Source organism: Acanthopagrus latus, chromosome 10, assembly GCF_904848185.1.
Source record: "Acanthopagrus latus isolate v.2019 chromosome 10, fAcaLat1.1, whole genome shotgun sequence".
In the NCBI taxonomy this organism is placed as follows: domain Eukaryota; kingdom Metazoa; phylum Chordata; class Actinopteri; order Spariformes; family Sparidae; genus Acanthopagrus; species Acanthopagrus latus.
Genome location: NC_051048.1, coordinates 1598397 through 1617436, shown reverse-complemented (window position 1 = coordinate 1617436; position 19040 = coordinate 1598397). Strand labels below are relative to the sequence as shown.

Below are 19040 nucleotides of genomic sequence, written 5' to 3'. Positions count from 1 at the left end.
GGGCACTTCTTCCCTGGCTTTGCTTTTCCTGTCAACTTTCTTGCTCACTCCCAGACGTGTCATGTGGTCTTTCCTGTGTTTCTTAGGAAGTTATAACGAGTAGATTGGTGAATCAGATACCTGGCAACCAAATGAAACACACCATGAACACAGAACATTTGGTATAATTCCAGCAAAAAAAAAACAACCCACACAAACTATCGAAACGAGCCATTTTCAGACATTTCAACGTGGAAATATGACGTATTATATCTAAACCTAAGTGCTGTGCCTCGTGTTCCTCGTCCCCCCTGCTGAGGTGTCACTGCCACAGGTGTTGCTCTGCAGGTGACCACAGCACGAATAATGAGACGAGAAGTTTTTCCTGCTGTGATGCTGGTCGACGGCCAACTTACAAAGAACATGCAAAACATCTCCAGTTTCAACCAGTCACTCAGACGCATTAAGATAATCAATACCCCACACCTGCACACAGGTATGCATTAATGTCTGTTTGGATCAGGACCAGGAGAACAGCAGTCACCGGGTCTGGAGGCGCAGAAGAAGGACCATCACAACCAATCTCTGCTGACAAGGTGGGAAAACCAATGTTTCTCCATTATTATTATTATAATTATTATGACTAGATATTTTCTCCTGACAAAACACAAACTACATTTAACTTGTGATGTTGCATCAATAACATTTTCAGTATTCCCATTATAACTTTTAGCTGTAAGAAAATAAGACCTGTCTCTGTAGTAACTCAAACAGTGCAGGAAAAGCATAGAAACAACAGATTACAGATGATTCATTTGGCATTGTTGTCAATAATGTGTGTCATTAATTATTTAATCAAATAAATGATAATGAATAAGAAACTGGGAAAAGCTCAGTTGTAATTCTAATCTCTGGTCTCCGGTCTGGAAGGTGATGTGAAGCATGTTACTCATTTTATGACACCTTTAGTTATAATTATCAACGTGCACTTTAAATGTCCGCCTGGACTGGTGTGTTTTTAATGCATCTATGTTCTGTGCTGTGCAACAATTTGCCTAATGATGCCTGGTGCTCAAACTCAGTCAAGGTGGAACGTCAGCCGAGTTTTTGATGTTTGATGTCGACCAGAGAATTCACCGGTTTGACTGTGATTGTGATTTCCTCCCAATACAAACTCATCAGCAGTCACATGACAAAACAACTGTACCTCAAATGTTTTACCCAGCTTCCATCAGAATGTCCAGATCCCCATCTGGAGAAAAAATATCCTCAATTTGGGCTGTCAGACTATAAATCTTTGCTTCTTCAGCCTGCCTACTCCCAGCTGATCAAAACGCATTAAACCTCAAGTTGAAGCTGATAATAATGTGAACGGCATTCCAGAACATCACAGCAGCAAAGTCGACTCTGCCTCCAGAGGACAATCAGCTGTCAGGAACCACAGCTGATGTAAGAGAAATGCTGCTAAGAGTGAATATGAGTAAAGCTGCAGGGCCTGTTGGCATCCATGTGATCCACCATCCACTAAAAATGTAGCGGGTCAATGTTATTACTAACATTTTTAACAGCTCACTCAGACAGGAGACTATTACCACCTGCTTCAACACAGCCACCACTGTCCCCTTAAATAAAAGGTCTGCTGTATCGAGCATTAACGACTTGGTGGCAATCAGCAATGAATCGAGAAACTAGTTTCAGCACATCCAAAAACAACATTTTCAAAACATTACAGGCTTTTGACAGAGCTGTGAGGTGCTTTAGATTTCTATGCATATTTTAAAATGAATGGACAAATCAAAGAGAAACTCTCCGCAAAATGCAACCAAGGGTCTCTTAGAGAAAAGATTAATTACAACGAACGCCACTTTTAGGATTTATCATATTTTCGTTTTCGGGTCAAACTCATTTTCAATGGGAGTGCTACGGGCACTTTCACGATCATCATCAGCATCAAAATCTGTATTTTTAAAACAGTAAGAAGTCTCGACATGAAACAGAGTCACTAAAAAGAAAGTTTTTGAACAGCTCATGTTAGCAGCAGCTTGTTCCGCTCGCCGCCGTCCTGCCAGTGGAGAAGAGTCGACCTCAGAATGAGACGTAACCTGGAGGACAGTTAAGGTACTACCATTGAAAATGATTTTGATCAGAAAACGAAAATACGGTAAATCATAAAAGTGGTGCTTTTATTGTAATTATGCTTTTACACGAAGGTTTGACTCATATACATTCACAAAAAGACCCGAGGTTGCATTTTGGCAAAAGTTTTTCTTTAAATTAGCAGGTTTTTTTTAACGAATACTCACATGTTTGTCCTTTAACTTGATTGTAAATTCTCTCTCTGTCTGTCCATCCAGTCATCCATACAGACATGTCAGTCAATTCCTCCTCCAGCTCCTCCCTTCATTCACCTCCTAACGAATGCTTCCAAAACAAAGCGCTCATGTCAATCTATGCAGTCATCTTCATCAGCTCCATCCTCCTCCTTCCTGTCCTCATCCTCACCCTCTACGTGGGCTTCCAACGATGGAGGAAACAGCGCTCTGTTGCCACATCAGCGAAGATGAGCCACTCAGACATCTTCACCTTTCACATAGTTGTCCTGGAGCTAATGTCTGTCTTGGGGTTTATCTTCTACTGTTGTGGCATCTACACCATTACTAAAATTCTCCTGGCAGTGGGGATGTATCTCTATGGTCTTGTCTCACCTGGACAGACTCTGTTTCACCTCCTCACCTGTGTGGATCGCTACCTGGCTGTTGGTCATCCCATCACCTACCTCCGGCTGAGACAGTCCAGCGGAGCCAAGATCAGAAATATCAGCACTGGGTGTGTGTGGCTGTTTTGTTTCGGTTCACTGTATCTATCAAGGGTCAATTTTTATTCTAACCTCATCTATAGTTTCTTGTTCTTGTTCTTGTCCTCAACTGTCGTCGCATTCTGCAGCTTTTCTGCTCTCTGCATTCTGAAACGACCAGGACCAGGGGAAGTGGGCAGGAACAGGGTGCGGGTTGACCGATCAAAGCAGAGGGCTTTCTATACAATCGTGGTAATCATGGGAGCTCTGTCGTTGAGGTTCTTGGCCACCCTGGTTGCCCTTGCAACACATTACACACCTGGGTTAAGTAACAGAGTTAAGTGTTTAGTGGAGTCGTCTGCAGTCTTGTTCAATCTGCCCAGCAGTCTAGTGTTACCTCTGCTGTTTCTACACCGAGCAGGAAAACTACCAAGCTGTAAACACAACACTGAATCAGGTTAAGGGTTGGACTACAGCAAATCATCATGTCCCTGGTCCCATTTTGGTCCCATATTCTACTTGAGAGTCTTTGGTACAACCGAAAGGTGAGCATGAAACCCACGAGTGTGTGAATTGCTTACTATTTACAGGAAAACTTTAAAGTATGCAGGACTGCTGTGGTGACAATAACAACATAACAAACACTGGTTGTGTCCAAAATCATTGGACACATTCACTGCTCCCTAATCAATACCACGGAAGACATACAGGACTATATAGTGAGTAGATCGGTCAGATGAAGGATCAATTTTGGAAACCACTCGGGTCATTTTTTTACTCCAGCATGATGGTGAATAATGCTTGGTTACTGTTCATCAGGTGTACACTACTTTTCATGATGGCTAAGACATTTAACTACACATTTGAACAGCACTACTGAACAATATGATGGGTAGTTGTCATTGTCATCATTGTTGTCTCCAGGCAGGCTCGACACTGTGTTGCTTTCCTTTACTGTGTGCTATTAATGCTCCTTAAGACAGTTATCTATATTTTTGTTATACAGTCCAATACTGTGCTGTCTTTCTTCTACCTCAGTGATTTGTTTTTCTACAACTGAATTGGCATTTTTGTTACACAGAATAGTAACAAATAACAGCAAATAAGTACTGATGGGTGTCCGTAACATATTCCAGGTTCCGGTATCTGACCATATATGAATGTTGCCCAACCTTAGTTACTATTTGACAGTTGGTTGATAGCAACTACTAACTAACTACTGTTGCTACAAAATTCTAGGCAGTAGCTATTTTTTCTAGCTCCCTGCTGTTTTTGTTGTTAATTTGGGTGTTGAAAGAATATTCTACATAAGATATAACATGTTAGTTTGTGCTTTATAGTTATATATATATAAGGCTGTAAGTCAGTTATTGGGGTGTTAACTAGTTCTATTTGATTGTTTTGGTGAGAGTAGTTGCTATGTGTTACATGTAGTTTGCCAGGTAGTTACTAGAACACTCTTAATGGTTTCTGTGTTGCTCCGAGTGGTTACCAGGTCTCTTAAAGCTCTCAACTGATAAGATATTATTCAACTTGTTGTAATTGCCTTCATATAATATCCATGTGCAGTTCAAGGGCGCTCTCTCTTAGACGCTGTAAATAAATGCCACTGGCAGCTTTGAAACGTTGTCAGTTCATAAGAGACATACATGTCCAAGATGAGTTACCAGAAGCAGCACAGTGCGCAAATATTGTGTATTAGTGTCCGTTTGTCCACCATATGAGGCTGGGCAGCAAGGACAGCTGTGGCCCTCTTGTTATCAAAAAGGGTTCGACTCCCCTGGTCTGCTGGTCGAATTCTCCTTGGGTAAGATCCTGAGCCCCAAACTGCTCCTGACGTGCTGGTCGACGCCTTGCATGGCAGCCGCCGCCATCAGTGTGTGAATGTATGAATTACTGTAAGTCACTTTGGACAAAAGCATCTGCTAAATGCCCTAAATGTAAACATGAACAACATTATGGAAGTGTTGATGAGAGGCATGGAGGTGGGAGCTAGCAGTGTTGACCGGGCTGCAGCAAACTCTATATGAAGGCATTATAAAAATCATCAATTATGAGAATATGAACAGAAATGTGCACAGAATATAAAAACGTTCTTTGATTGTTACTCTACAGTTCTTTGGCCTATTATTCAGGTGTATGACTGCAGACTGGAGTCTCTTAAACAGGGACAAACAGTCTCAATGGTTTTTAAACTGAACCTCTAACATTTGTAGAATTTACAAGAAAGAGTCCAAGAACTTTCTGTAGTTGCTGTCGCTGCTCTGACCTGTAGTATGTTGGTGCTCAGGTTTGCTGTCTTCTGTCATGCAAAATGTTCTAAAATTGATGTTAAAACTATTAAATCAAAGTTATCCTGGCCATAAGTCATTATGTAGACTGACCCACCAGCAAGCTCATTTGTGACTGACTTCCCAAATCCCTGATGAGAAGAGCTACCAGTGGGTTTGTTGTACTTTTTACTTTTTAGCGCTGAAATGTTCATTAAAAACAGCTAAAATAACTTGCTGCTCCGTTGGAGTGTGTCGTGTGTGAGCTGCTTGTACTACTGCCATATTCTGTGCCCTGTCAAATAATAATCAGTGGTATATGAAGATAATCAAGCCTCCTGGTCATCATTTTTTACATAACACAGTGTCTGGGGTTTGCTTGAACCAGACAGTTGTGTAGAACAGAAAATACAAAAGATAAACTTCCTTTAGAGAGGACATGTGGCTTGTTAATCCTGTAATGTTTTACATGCATCAGACAGAAATATTACACTTTATACCTCCAAATGATTCTTATCCTGCTGAAATATAATAACACAATTTTGATGTAAAGGTGCCTTAGCTGTCAGAGAGCTGACGTTTTTCTAACCTTATATTCTGTGAGGTGTGTTCTCCAGGTGACCCCGTTCACTTGAAGAATAATGAGATAACAACATTTGCATTCTGTGATTTATAATGTCTGCAGTCTGTTTTACAACATGCAAAACATCTCCTGCTTCCATCTGTCAGATCATTAATTACTCACAACTGCGTACGCGTCAGTATTACTGTATGTTTGGACCAGGACTGAGTGAAAAGCAATCACCGGGTCTGGAGATGCACAAGAAGGACGATCACAAACAATCACTGCTGACAAGGTGGGAAAATTAACGCTTCTCGATTATTAAGACCAAATACTTTTTAGTATACTAATAATATGATTTATTAAGCAAGATTAGTGGTTTCCTATGGTATCATGGATGCCTGAAAACAAAAAGAGTTGTATTATTTCCATTTTATACTCACGCAGTTTACTCAGAAGATGTATTTCTACAATAACTGTCTCATAAATGTCAGTATGGATACACTGTTTGTGGACCCTGTTTTATAATTGTTGACATGCAATTTAAATGTCTGCATTGTCAGTCACATGACAGAACAAGTTGACCTCAGAACTGTTTTACCCAGATTCTACCAGCATGTCCAGATCCCCACCAGGAGATTATATATCCTGGATCATGAATGAATGAATATTCCTGGCAGCTCCAAAGACTATCAGACCATATTTCTCTGCTTCATTTGCCTTCCTACTGATCAGGAGGCATCAGGAGATAATGTGGCAGGCAATCCAGAATCCAAATCATAGTCTACAAAAACCAGGAGTGCCCCTGGTGTATATGAGGCCACGTTGGCAGATGAGCTAAACACAACAAGTCCACTCTGCCTCCAGATAATTGGTCATTGTCAGTAACCACATGGATGTCAGCAAAATCCTGCTGAGAGTGAATGTGAGTTAAGCCGCTGGGCCAAACAACTGACATTTCCCACCTGGTTCAAGACAGCCACCGCTGTCCCTATACCTACAACATCTGCTGTATGGAGCATTAAAGAGTTACGCTCTGTGGCAATCAACCCCAATCTGATCAAGTCTTTTGAGAAACTGGTTTTTCAGCACATCCAAGGCATAATCTTATAAAATAAATATTTTTCCAACTTTTGACAGAGCTGCACAGGTTGGTAATGTCAGAGGTTTTGAGGGTGTAGATGGGCTCTAGGTTTCAGTGCATATTTGATGAACTCTCACATATTGATGTTGTTTTTCTTCTCTCTCTGTCTTCTTCTCTATGTGTCCTTGCAGACATCCGTACAGACATGTCAGTCAGTTCCTCCTCCAACTCCTCCCTTCATCCTCTTCTTAATGATTGCCTCCAAAACAAAGCGGTCATATCAATCTTTATGACCTTCTTCATCGGCTACATCCTTCTTGCCCCCCTCTACATCCTCGTCCTCTCCGTAGGCTTCCAGCGATGGAGGAAACAGGGCCCTGTCGCCACATCAGCGAGGATGGCCGACTCTGACATCTTCACCTATAATATGGCTGTCCTGGAGCTGATCTGTTTGTTCGGATTTTTCTTCTACTGTTGTGGTGCCTTTGCCAATCAACCGAGTGTCCTGGTAGTGGGGTCGTATCTCTATGGTCTTGTCTCACCTGGACAGACTGTGTTCCACCTCCTCACCTGTGTGGAGCGCTATGTGGCCGTTGTTCACCCCATCACCTACCTGGGGCTCAGACAGTCGGGCAGACTTAGGATCAGATACATTAGCGTTGGGTGTGTTTGGCTGCTTTGCTTTGGATCATTGAGTATATCTACGATCAATGAGTATTCTAACATCATCTATAATGTCTTACTCCTGTTCTTCTCCTGTTGCGGTGTCTTTTACTTCAGCCTTTCTGTTCTCTGCATCCTGATTCGTCCAGGGCCAGGGGAAGTGGGTGAGCACAGGGTTGACAAATCAAAGCAGAGGGCTTTCTATACAATCATGGGAATCATGGGAGCTCTGTTGTTGAAGCTCTTGAGCACCCTTGTTTCCACTGCAACAGTTTTTTCAGGAAGCTTAAGCACTATCGAGCTGTGTTTAGTGGGGACGTTTGCATCCTGGTTCAATCTGCCCAGCAGTCTGGTGTTACCTCTGCTGCTTCTGCACCGAGCAGGAAAACTACCAGGCTGTAAACTCAACACTGAATCAGGTTGAGGGTTTGTGCAAGTGAATCCTCATGAACCTGGCTAATTCTAACAGAAATACTAATATCTGGTGAACCCAGAGAATGAAAAAATGTTTCAAAGTGGTTATGAGTACCACTGCATAACCGACCAAATTACATTACTACAAATTGTCAGAATGAATCAAGGAACACTCACTGCGATATCTGTAATGTAAAATATAAATCTGACCATCACCTGTATCATCTAACCTGAGGGAATATCTGGTCAAACATCAAGTACATCTTAAAGCTAAAGAGTGTACCGTGTACTAAATATCTTTATTGACATCTTGACTTAATTAGTTAGCTAGTTGAAGAGGTGGTGGGCTTTTTTCATTCTATGGGTTCACCATGTATTGGCATTTCTATTAGCATTAGCCAAATTTCAGCCCCTGGCTAAATTTAGTACTCAAAACTATACACAAGTTTTTTTGTGTATCTCAAACCTTTTGAATGTAATAGTGCATGAATTGTACAACATTTACAGGGAAAAGCTCTGCTGCTCTGATCTGTAGTATGTTGCTGCTCAGATTTGCTGTCTGCAAAATGTTGTTAAAACAGATCAAAGTTATCCTGGCAAAGGGATTGATTGATGTGTAGATGCTGAAATGGTCATAAAAGAAATGGGTAAAATAACTTGCTGTTCCTTTGTAGTGTGCTGTGTGCTGCAAGCCCACTGTCTGACTGTGTGATACTGTATGAATGAGGTCAATGTAACTTCCTTAGCAAATACATGTTTTACACAATTTAAGGATGTCAAGGATAGACAGCACAATATAACACTTACCCAAATGTTCGCTTTATTGTATTTGCTGTATCATTTTGTAGTTCTGAAACAGGCATGAAAAGAAACTCATGAATTTCCACACAAAATGTGTTCATGGACATGAACTCATTCTATTGTGTCCATCACACCTGTCAGATCAAGTGACCTGTTATATTTTACCTTTCTTCAATAAATTATCACCATAAAACAACTGTACAGACTGGATGTTTCATTCATGATCAAATTCTTGCTACACCCTGAGAATTAATAAAGTGACCCTGTTCAGTGCTGTCATACAACATGCAAAGCATCACCTGCTCTCATCTGTCACTTGGACACATCAGCATTATGAATATCCCACACCTGCATGGATGCATTATTGTATGTTTGGACCACAGCAGTCAGTGAGTTTGGAAACACCGGAGAAGCACAACTTCAAAAAATCACTGCTTCGAGGTGAGAGAATTCATGCCGCTCCATTACTTTGAACAAATATGTTCCCCTGACCAATTTCCATGACAATTAATTGTTGTAATTAAATTAGTGATATCGTTGAAATTTTTTTTATTATACCTACAATAATATTAAGACATAATACCTCTGAGCAAATAACAACTCCTGTGAGATTAATAGTTATCTAAGGTATGTATAGATAGAAAAGTATAGAAAGCATTTCAAATTCACAAGAAAACCAATGACAGCTCAGAATCTACTGCCATCAAGGCTGTAATGATTTTCTTACTAAATTTGAGGTGGACAATGGTTGAGCTGCTTGCAGGCGTACATTAAAGTATAAATAGATGTTATGGGCAGATTTGACCACATATAAGCATGGACACCTGAAATTTCCTGAAAAGTCCAGCGGTGAAGTTGCTTTACTTGTTCTCCTCTGAAGTCAATGCAGACTGGCAGGGTAGGAGCACAGGTTGCTAACATTAGACTACAAAGCACCACTAGTGTCCAGGTAATGAAGCAGTATACTTTTTTATTTCATTTGATGACTTGATTGGTAAAGGGGATCCATGCTTTTCTCTCAGATAAATGGCAAATAGCATTGCCATTTTATCAGGATGGCAGAAATCACCACGGCTGCAGATGTCTTAATTAAAATATCCAGTCAAGTCTCTTAACATAAACGCTACAGACGACATTTAATGGCGTATGTGTGTCTTGAAGGGTTGTCCCATTTAATAATGGTGGGGGGTTTCAACCACTACCGCTTGTTCTTTTGTTTGGAGGAACAAGAGGGCTTTTGAAAACGAGAGGCAGGGGTACAAACTGGAAATGTGATGAAGCCAAAGTGTGGATGGCAACAACCCTAACCCTTCCCTCTGTCTCCTCCATGTATACCACAAACATCAGATGTGAGACACAAAAGTGATGCAGAATAACAAGGAACCTGAGGACTTAGGATGTATAAATGTGACTGTTTTTGATGATCTTTTTGTAAAGGTTTTATATGCTTACATCCTTTTTGTCTGTTTTTAAGAGTTGCATGAGCCAAACTCTGTCGACAAGGCAGTAAAGCACTGAATATTTCTCAGTCTCTTTCTTCTTCTTCATTCGTCCATCCAGCCTCCATGAAGACAGATATGTCAGCCAATTCCTCCTCCAACTCCTCCCTCCATCCTCAACTTGGTAACTGCTTCAACTCCAGAATTAACATTTACTTCTATACAGTCATCTTGATGAGCTATATCCTCATCTGCCTCCCTCTCTTCATCTTCGTTCTCTACGTGGGCTACCGACGATGGAGGAATCAGCCCTCTGCAGCCACAACAGTGATGACGAGTCACTCTGACATATTCACCTTTAACATGGTTGTCCTGGAGTTGATCTGTATATTGGGTTATTGCTTCTTGCTGTACGGCCTCTACACTGGCCAACAAACTGTACTGGTAGTGGGTTTGTACATCCTCTTCCCCCTCTCAGCTGGACAGACTCTGTTTCACCTCCTCACCTGTGTTGAACGCTACCTGGCTGTTGTTCACCCCATCACTTACCTGGGGCGGAGACAGTCAGGCGGAGTCAGGATCAGAAACATCAGCATTGGGTGTGGTTGGCTGTTAAGCTTTGGATCAGTATGTCTGTTAGTGATCAATCCTCAATTCCTCACCATCAGTAATTTACTTTTATTGGTCGTCTCCTTTGTTGTCATGTCTTTCTGCAGCCTGTCTGTTCTCTGTGTTCTGATTCATCCAGGACCAGGGGAAGTGGGCGGGCAGAGGGAACGGGTTGACCAATCAAAGCAGAGGGCATTCTATACAATCATGGTAATCACAGGAGCACTGTCGTTGAGGTTCATGACCAACCTGGTTTCCTATGGAGTGACTTTATCGTTGTTTAGCCTCAGTGAAAGATGCATTGTGTCGTTGGTTTCCACCTGGTCCTCTCTGCCCAGCAGTCTGGTGTTACCTCTGCTGTTTCTCCACCGGGCAGGAAAACTACCAGGATGTAAACACAACACTGAATCAGGTTGAGGGTTCAACCATCGCACCTTGATACAGTCATCATACACCTTTGAAACAGCTATTTTTAGTTTTAGATCCTTAAATTAAAACAGCGTACGTTTTTCTTTTTATCATTGGGTTGCCAGGGTGCAGCTCGGTCTTACCAGTGTGGATGCAACTTATTGGATCTTTGTCGACAGACTCATATGTCTTTTTGCCAATGGTAATAATGATATATGCACCCAACTGTAGAGGCATGAACTCTGTCATGTAGTGTAATTAACAATTATTATGCCTACTCTTGATGTGATGGCTCACTGTGTGCCAGTGAGCCATCACATCAAGACATTGCTTTTCAAAATGTTCACATTCCAAAAAACACCAGCCGAACGGTTTATACGGCTTGGGCATGATTACGGCATCATCATATCAGCCTGTGATGTTTGCAGAAATGTTCATTTCATATTTTATTTTAAAGCCTTTACAGGCCAGTGCAGTCGGTGCGCCTATATTATTGTGATTCACTAGGTTCCTTGAAAAACTGTAGGTGGTAGCTTTGTTGTTATGAAGTGGTCTGTAGGGGTATTGGGAAGTCTTTGACGATTCTGGTTGGTTACTTTGGGCAGTGGTTCATAGTTTACTGCTAGGTGGTTGCTAGCAACTGCTAGGTTGTTGCTGGTGTGTTTTAACAGCCAAACAGCCTTTGTACTGCTCATTACATTCCACTTACTGCATTATGAAATCTAATTTTTACTGCTTATAACTGCTTGCTGTTCCTTCATTGTGTACTGTGTTTGAGTTTCCTACAACCAGCCGACTGTATGACTGACCAGTATATATTCTTTTCCAGTCCAGATAATAAACAGTGGCATAGAAAGACAATCAAGCGTCCTGCTCATCATTAGGCACACAGCACAGAGTCAGAATTACTGCTCCAGAGTATCAGCTGTTGTTGTTTGGAGTTTGACTTGTTTACTTTATAGTGGAGCTCTCCAACAGATGCATAAATAATCTGTCTTTGATTTAGGATATGGGTCACCCATCTCACACATTATTTAGCATCTTTTATCAATGTGCACAACAAAACCTCACCAATTGACTAATAAATCAGTATTCCTGGTTGTGGTTTCATGCTTACAAAGGTTGAAATGTTGTGGTCCCTCGTTAGCATTGCTGATCTGCAGGTGACCCTGTCTAATGCAAGAATAATGAGAAGGGAACATTTGCCTTCTGTGATTTATGGTCTACAGTGATCATGACTTGGTTATACAACATGCAAAACACGTCCTGCCTCTGTCTGTCAATCTGACACCCTGACATTAATGAGCCACACCTGCAAACACAGATGAGTATTATTGTGTATTTGCACCAAGAACCAGTGAACATCAGTCGGTGAGTTTGGAGACGCAGAAGAAGGACGATCACAATCACAGACAAGGTGGGAAAATTCATGCTGCTTCATTATTACAACCAAATACTTTCACCTGACCAAACGACAGCGCCTTCAGTTTAGAGTCATATTGCTTATATTACATTCTATTATACCAATAATAACATTTTTATATAAGACATATGACCCTCCCTGTTGTCAACACAGTGTGTGAGATCAGCAGTTGTCTGCAGTATCAGTTTGATGTTCTCTTGAAATGTGGAAGCTTTTCCAAAGCAGTAACTCAAAACTCAGGTAAAAGTATAAAAAGCCTTTGAAGGTCACAACTTAACAGTGTGACCTCCTAGAATAATGTCAAGTTATGTTGGTACATTCATCTGGCACTGAGTTAATAATATCGTTTTTCTTATGGTTTGTTCAACAGTCTCAATATTCTGCTGAAAACACAAAACCATCTGAGAAAAGTTCAGTTTAACTTCTTTCTTTTTAAATTTACACAGTTTATTCAGGTGATATGGCCTTAAAAGAACTTTGTAATATTTTAAGGCAGCATCCTGTACTTATTTAAAAAATGTTAGGACTTTGCAACAAAATGAAATTTAACAATATCATTATTAATATTTTTGACCAAATTCCTCTATATAGACATTTTGACAATGCTGACTGGACGACTATTGGTACTTTACAAAAGAGATTTATTAAATTTCATAACATATTTCAATATTTTCAACTCATCAACATTTGTGTCTTATGGTACAAAGACATGCAAATTTATGTTATTCACGTTTTTGTACTGACGATTAAAACAAAGTTTTCCACAAATATGGAAAACTTTGCAATTATTATCTCTCGTGTGTGTTAACTGTGTGTGGGTCTGTGGTGAATGCATTTGCTGAACATGGACAGCGACACGTTCAGGCTTTAGTTTGCAAGTTGACAGCTGACAATTTTTTTCTTTTAACTTTTTCATAATCTGTCCATCCAGTCATCCATACAGACAGACATGTCAGTCAATGCCTCCTCCAACTCCTCCCTCCATCCTCAACTTGATAACTGCTCAGACTCCAGAAACATTTCCCTCTTTACAGCCCTCTTCATCAGCTTCATCCTCCTCCTTCCTCTCTTCATCCTCGTCCTCTATATGGGCTTCCAACGATGGAGGAAACAGCGTTCTGTGGCCACGGCAGCAACGATGAGTCACTCTGACATCTTCACCTTTAACATAGTGGCTTTGGACCTGATCAGTTTCTTGGGACTCTGCTTTATTGGTTATGGCATCAGAACTAATGAACAAACTGTACTGGTTGTAGGGATGTACATCTACCTCACCACCCCAATTGGACAGACTCTGTTTCACCTCCTCACCTGTGTTGAACGCTACCTGGCTGTTGTTCACCCCATCACCTACCTGGAGCTGAAACAGTCGGGCAGAATCAGGATCAGAAATATCGTTGTTGGGTGTGTTTGGCTGTCTACCTTTGTATCACAGAGTCTATTCATGAATAATCGATTTAACTTAATTTGTTTTAACACCTTGTTCTTGGTCATCTCTTCAAGTGTCGCCTATTTCTGCAGCCTTTCTGTTCTCTGTGTTCTGATTCGTCCAGGGCCAGGGGAAAAGGGCGGGAACAGGGTGCAGGTCGACCAATCAAAGCAGAGGGCTTTTTACACCATCATGGCTATAACGGGAGCTCTGACATTGCGGTTTTTGAGCAACCTGGTTATCACTCTGCTGTCTTTTTCACCACAGTTAAGCTTTAGTGACACGTGTTTAATGATGTGGTCTGTGCTCTTGCTCAATCTGCCCAGCAGTCTGGTGTTACCTCTGCTGTTCCTACACCGAGCAGGAAAACTGTCAGGCTGTAAACACAACACTGAGTCAGGGTGAGGACTGGACTGAAGTTCCTCCAACAAAACATCACCATTAAATTTAATATAATATCTCAAATTTGTTGTGCTAATTACATGTAGTTAGTACAACTTTTTGATACTAATTCCAGTACGATTTCAATCTTCAGCACAAATATGAAAAGGCCCGACAAAATAATAAATCAAATCAGAAACTATGATGAAAAAGTAAACAAGATTTCAAATCTTACCAAACATCTGGTGTGAGAGTTTTTGACATAAAGGCTGTGGTCACATTTTCAATTGACGCATTATCCATGAGTTTCCTGCTGGGGAAACTTGAGGATGGAGCTGTGTAAGGTTTACCCTTCCGTTTAACATTGAAAATGTTAAAAGGAAGTCACTCCCAGAAGTCACTCCCATAATCCCTGGTGCCAAATGCAGCAACTCCACAGCTGGACTAAATTTCAGGTGTTACATGTCACCAAAGAGGGACGACGGCAATGAAATACATCTAGTGCAGGAATGTCATGCAGAAATCAACAATAACTATCATGTTATGTAGCTGGCTAGTTAGTTATTGGTCGTGTGTTAGATCGTATATATAGACTGAGGTTGTTCACTGTAGTTTGCAATGTCATGTAAGGTGTCCTAAACCTTTAATTTTGTTGTTAAGTTGGTTTTACATTCCACTTATTTTCACTGCATATAACATGTTGTATAGATCATGATTCTATGTGCTTGTCACTAGAATATTACAGATTCAATGTGTGTTCAGTGTGGTTTGTCTTGTTAGGTGTTACAAAACTTTCTGTGTTGTTTTCAGAATGCATTTTCACATTTGATTATTATTCTACAAACAGAGTTTGTATAGGATGTGATTCCACTCTCCATTCTCGATGTATCAATGTCCAGTGTATGAACATATATGCACTGTGATGGATGGAGGTGTCAGTGAGTGAGAGTTACGAGGAGGTTTGCTGTACTTTTGAGTTCATATTCTGTTCCTGTTCGGATAATAAACTGTGGTATGAAAAGAAAATCAAGCGTCCTGCTCATCATTATCATGATTACACAACACAGAGTACAGGGGTTGCTTGAACTAGCCAGTTACAGTAAAATGGAGCTGGCTGGTCCTTTCTCTTCTTCTACAGAGAAAATACCGACATGACACTAGTTTGCATTTGAAATTTGTCCAGTGAGCTACCTGAGGACACAGGTGAGTGACAGCTAGACATATTTAAATCTCATTTATTTCTTGTTGAATCAGATCAGTTTCAGAAATGTTTTTATTACCTGTTCAGTAACATTTATATGAAACAGTTCTTTCTCGCGACACCAACATTATTATCGGTGAAACAGTTGTTTACACATGATGCCACCTGGCTATTCTTTTTTTTCTTCACATCTATTACGACCAGGGACATAGTTGTTAACGTGTCTTCTTACCTGTCCAAATAGTACACAAGTAAAATATCTGATAATCACATGTGCTCTAATCAGCTTATTTTCGTAGCTTATTTGTACATGTATCTGCTTCAGTTTAACTGGGGTCACCTTCGTAAAGTTGAAATAACAAATCTATGTCATGTGTGATAAAGTCATATGTCCTTTTTGTACTACTGTACTTTCAATTGTCACTCCCCCTCTCTGATTCCTGTTTCCTGTCATACCTTCAGCTGTTCTATCAATAAAGGCCCAAAAAAAAGAACATAAACTCTTCTCAAATGTCTTAAAACTAAAAAAGAAAATGACAAAGCTTTTGTCAGAATATTTAGCTGGAAAGACAATGGCTCTTGGAAAAATGAAAATGAATCAGTGGCTTGACATGCAAACAACCTGCCTATTTCCCTCCATTGTAAACACAAACACTGCAAGACCATCAACCATCATTATCAGACATCCGTTCACAGCAGCCAGGTTACTGCTGGACACTAACATAGACTCTCTGTACAGTGTTGGGCTGTTTTACCCTTTTGATTGCTTTAGATTTAATAAAATTACATAACATTTGGATTTACAGAGGACAGACAGGTCACCTTATTGTAATGTGATTTTTGGATTGACTGAGTGTAGAAAAACAACAGCCCACTTTAGGCGAGTCAGCCAAGTTGTGCAAACTATGGAGATGTTATCATGTACTTGAATCAGACAATATTCAACTTTTCAATTAAATTTTCCAATATATAATTTCTTCAACACTTATAATAACAATCACGAATAAATGGTCACTTGATACTGTTTAAGTTAACAGTTAGCAAACATTTACATGCTTTACAAACCATTTATTAAGCAATTGTAAATGTTTCACATATTTTTTATAATGACCATCCAAATCATGTTCATAGATTAATTTCACAGTATTCACTATTTATTTAGAGAGCATCATTAGCTGCAACAAACAATTAGTGAAAAGTTCATGAAATATTTCATTTTTGTTAACTGAAATAATGAGTGAAGATTAAACTAAAGTTTAATTAACTAGAAATGTACCATTTATTAATGATTGTTAGCAAAAAGTGTTACCTTTGAAATTTATTACAAAATATGTTTTACATATATTTAATTTTCTTACCTCCATGGCTGGCGAAGGATATTATATCCACTATGTTTATACAGATAATATTAAGATTTGACCCATTCATTTTACGAATAATACGTTCATTGATAACTAGCTGTGATCTCTGCATTCACAATCTGCCTTTTTCAAAAACAAAAAACAAATTTAGATCCTTCCAATCTTAACAATTCCCCATTGCTGTTACTGTCTGATGTCTCAACAACAATAGTCTCAAAAATAGTCTTAAAGAAAAGTATTAAAGTATATAAAGTAAGTATAAACTATTCCAAATAACAGCCACAGTGAAATAATGATTGAATGCTCATTAAATAATTATTTATCTACATTTATTGACTTAAGTTGAACCTGTCCAGACACAGTCCATACCATGAGCCTGCAACCATGAGGGTACAGATCAGACTTGATTGATTGTTTTGTAAATGCAGTGGCGTCCCAGGTCTGTTTGTTCTCCACATACTGAAGACACGCCCACTTCTGCTCTCTGACAGGTAAACCAGTGTATGGCAGTCTGTGGAGACGCAGGAAAGCGAGACAGCTTCTGCAGTTTGGGGGAAAAAAGACAAAACTCTGACAAGGTTTGTCTCTTTTAACATTCTCTAACTGATTCATAATTATTCTTAAATATTCAAAATAATTATTCGATAGTCAACGAGCTGCCTTTTATGTATCATGAAGTTATTTTTTTTATCAAATCCATTGTTGATAAGGCAACCAACGAATTGCCTCTCTTTGTTAACTGATTATCCTGTGTAACCGTGTAAGATCAGAACAGGTTTAGCATTTCTAGTCAGTGAAATGCTTTATATACATTTGCCTTACAGATTTATCATCTTAGCAGCACTAATAAATTGTGGTGCATCTTTCTGAAGGACATTAAATTGTTCTATATTTTGTCTCCCTTTACTCTCCTTGTTGTCCTCCACAGGTCATGCCCCTCAACTCCTCATCCTCCCCAAATATCACCCTTGTCTCCCCTCCCCTCCTCTCCTCCAGCTCGTCTTTGTTTGAGGGATGCCTGAAATACATAGCCAGCAGTGTCATCTTCAGCACATACACCTTCATCAACGTCCTCCTCCTCCCCCTCTACATCCTCGTCCTCTACATGGGTTTCCAGCGATGGAGGAATCAGAGCTCTGGGCCTGCAGGCCAATCAACGAGCCACTCTGACATCTTCACCTACCACACCGTTGCTTTAGAGATTTTCGGTGTTGTGGGATCATTAGTCTACTGTTTGGGCATCTACACCAACAGTGTGGTGGTGTTAATGTTTGGAGTGTTTATATCCTGCGTTATTTTCCCTGGACAGACTCTGTTCCACCTCCTGACCTGTGTCGAGCGCTACCTGGCTGTGGTTCACCCCATCGCATACATGCACCTGAGAGAAACAGGCGGGGTCAGGATCAGAAATATCAGCATCTTGTGTGTTTGGTTGGTGTGTTTTGCATGGATGGGGGTTACAAAACTGTACCTGCCAAGTGTTGCTGCTATTCCCTTACTCTGCATCTGTGGTGTCTCAATAATTGTCATTATTTTCAGCTGCCTGTCTGTTCTGTGTGTTCTAACGAGGTCCGGGCCAGGTGAGGTGGGCAGGAACAAAGAACGGGTTGACCAATCAAAGCAGAGAGCTTTCCACTTCATCTGTGCTATACTGGGGGCGCTGCTGCTGAGGTTTATTGGGCTTCTGGTTAGTTTTGGGTTTGCATTTTTGGAGTCAATTCGTCAAAAGGATTTGTGTTTGTGGATAGATTCTGCAATCTTTTTGATGATACCAAGTAGCCTGGTCATGCCTCTGCTGTTTCTACACAAGACAGGAAAACTGGCATGTTGTAGACCCAAAGCTAGATCAGGGTGAGAAATCAAGTAAACACTGAGCCGGAATTAAACAATCCGGACTCTTTTTCAGGAGTAAGAAAACCTCATTCACACATCCCGCTTACATTTTTAAAAGCGTAAACAACTAAAAATGTTAACTTTCTCAACAGCACACCATGTTGTTCACGCAATACAAGGAATCCATATAAGCAAGTAAATGAGTTGCAGGGTTGTGGCTCGCTCAAACATTTCGGTAACAGCAAGACAATGTGGAGGATTTTTAGACAGCAGATGCGACAGGTAGATCATCACATATAACAAAGTATTTGCAGCGCTCACCCACATGGATAATTCCCGGTTCAAACTGTAGTGCTGACAAGATCAGTTGGCACCAAAGACTGGAGCTA

The 19040-nt window shown here is 40.4% G+C and overlaps 2 protein-coding genes across 2 annotated transcripts; both read left to right on the top strand.

Annotated features, from left to right (window-relative positions):
- Positions 1-9663: 9663 nt before the first annotated feature.
- Positions 9664-11060, top strand: LOC119027545. The gene has a single exon (XM_037112867.1). It carries the CDS (start codon positions 10133-10135, stop codon positions 11030-11032), a length of 900 nt encoding a protein of 299 aa, XP_036968762.1. The 5' UTR covers positions 9664-10132; the 3' UTR covers positions 11033-11060.
- A 2335-nt stretch (positions 11061-13395) lies between these two features.
- On the top strand, positions 13396-18803 carry LOC119027729. The gene is made up of 4 exons (XM_037113159.1): positions 13396-13819; positions 14000-14112; positions 17310-17396; positions 17747-18803. The coding sequence occupies exons 1-4, from the start codon at positions 13396-13398 to the stop codon at positions 18671-18673; spliced, it is 1551 nt and encodes a 516-aa protein (XP_036969054.1). The 3' UTR covers positions 18674-18803.
- Positions 18804-19040: the final 237 nt, after the last annotated feature.

Coding starts and splice junctions, on each gene's coding strand:
- LOC119027545 (XM_037112867.1), top strand. CDS start 10,133: ATGAAGACAGATATGTCAGCCAATTCCTCCTCCAACTCCTCCCTCCAT.
- LOC119027729 (XM_037113159.1), top strand. CDS start 13,396: ATGTCAGTCAATGCCTCCTCCAACTCCTCCCTCCATCCTCAACTTGAT. Junction 13,820..13,999: donor CCTGGAGCTGAAACAGTCGG/GCAGAATCAGGA, acceptor TGATTCGTCCAG/GGCCAGGGGAAAAGGGCGGG. Junction 17,397..17,746: donor AAAGACAAAACTCTGACAAG/GTTTGTCTCTTT, acceptor TGTCCTCCACAG/GTCATGCCCCTCAACTCCTC.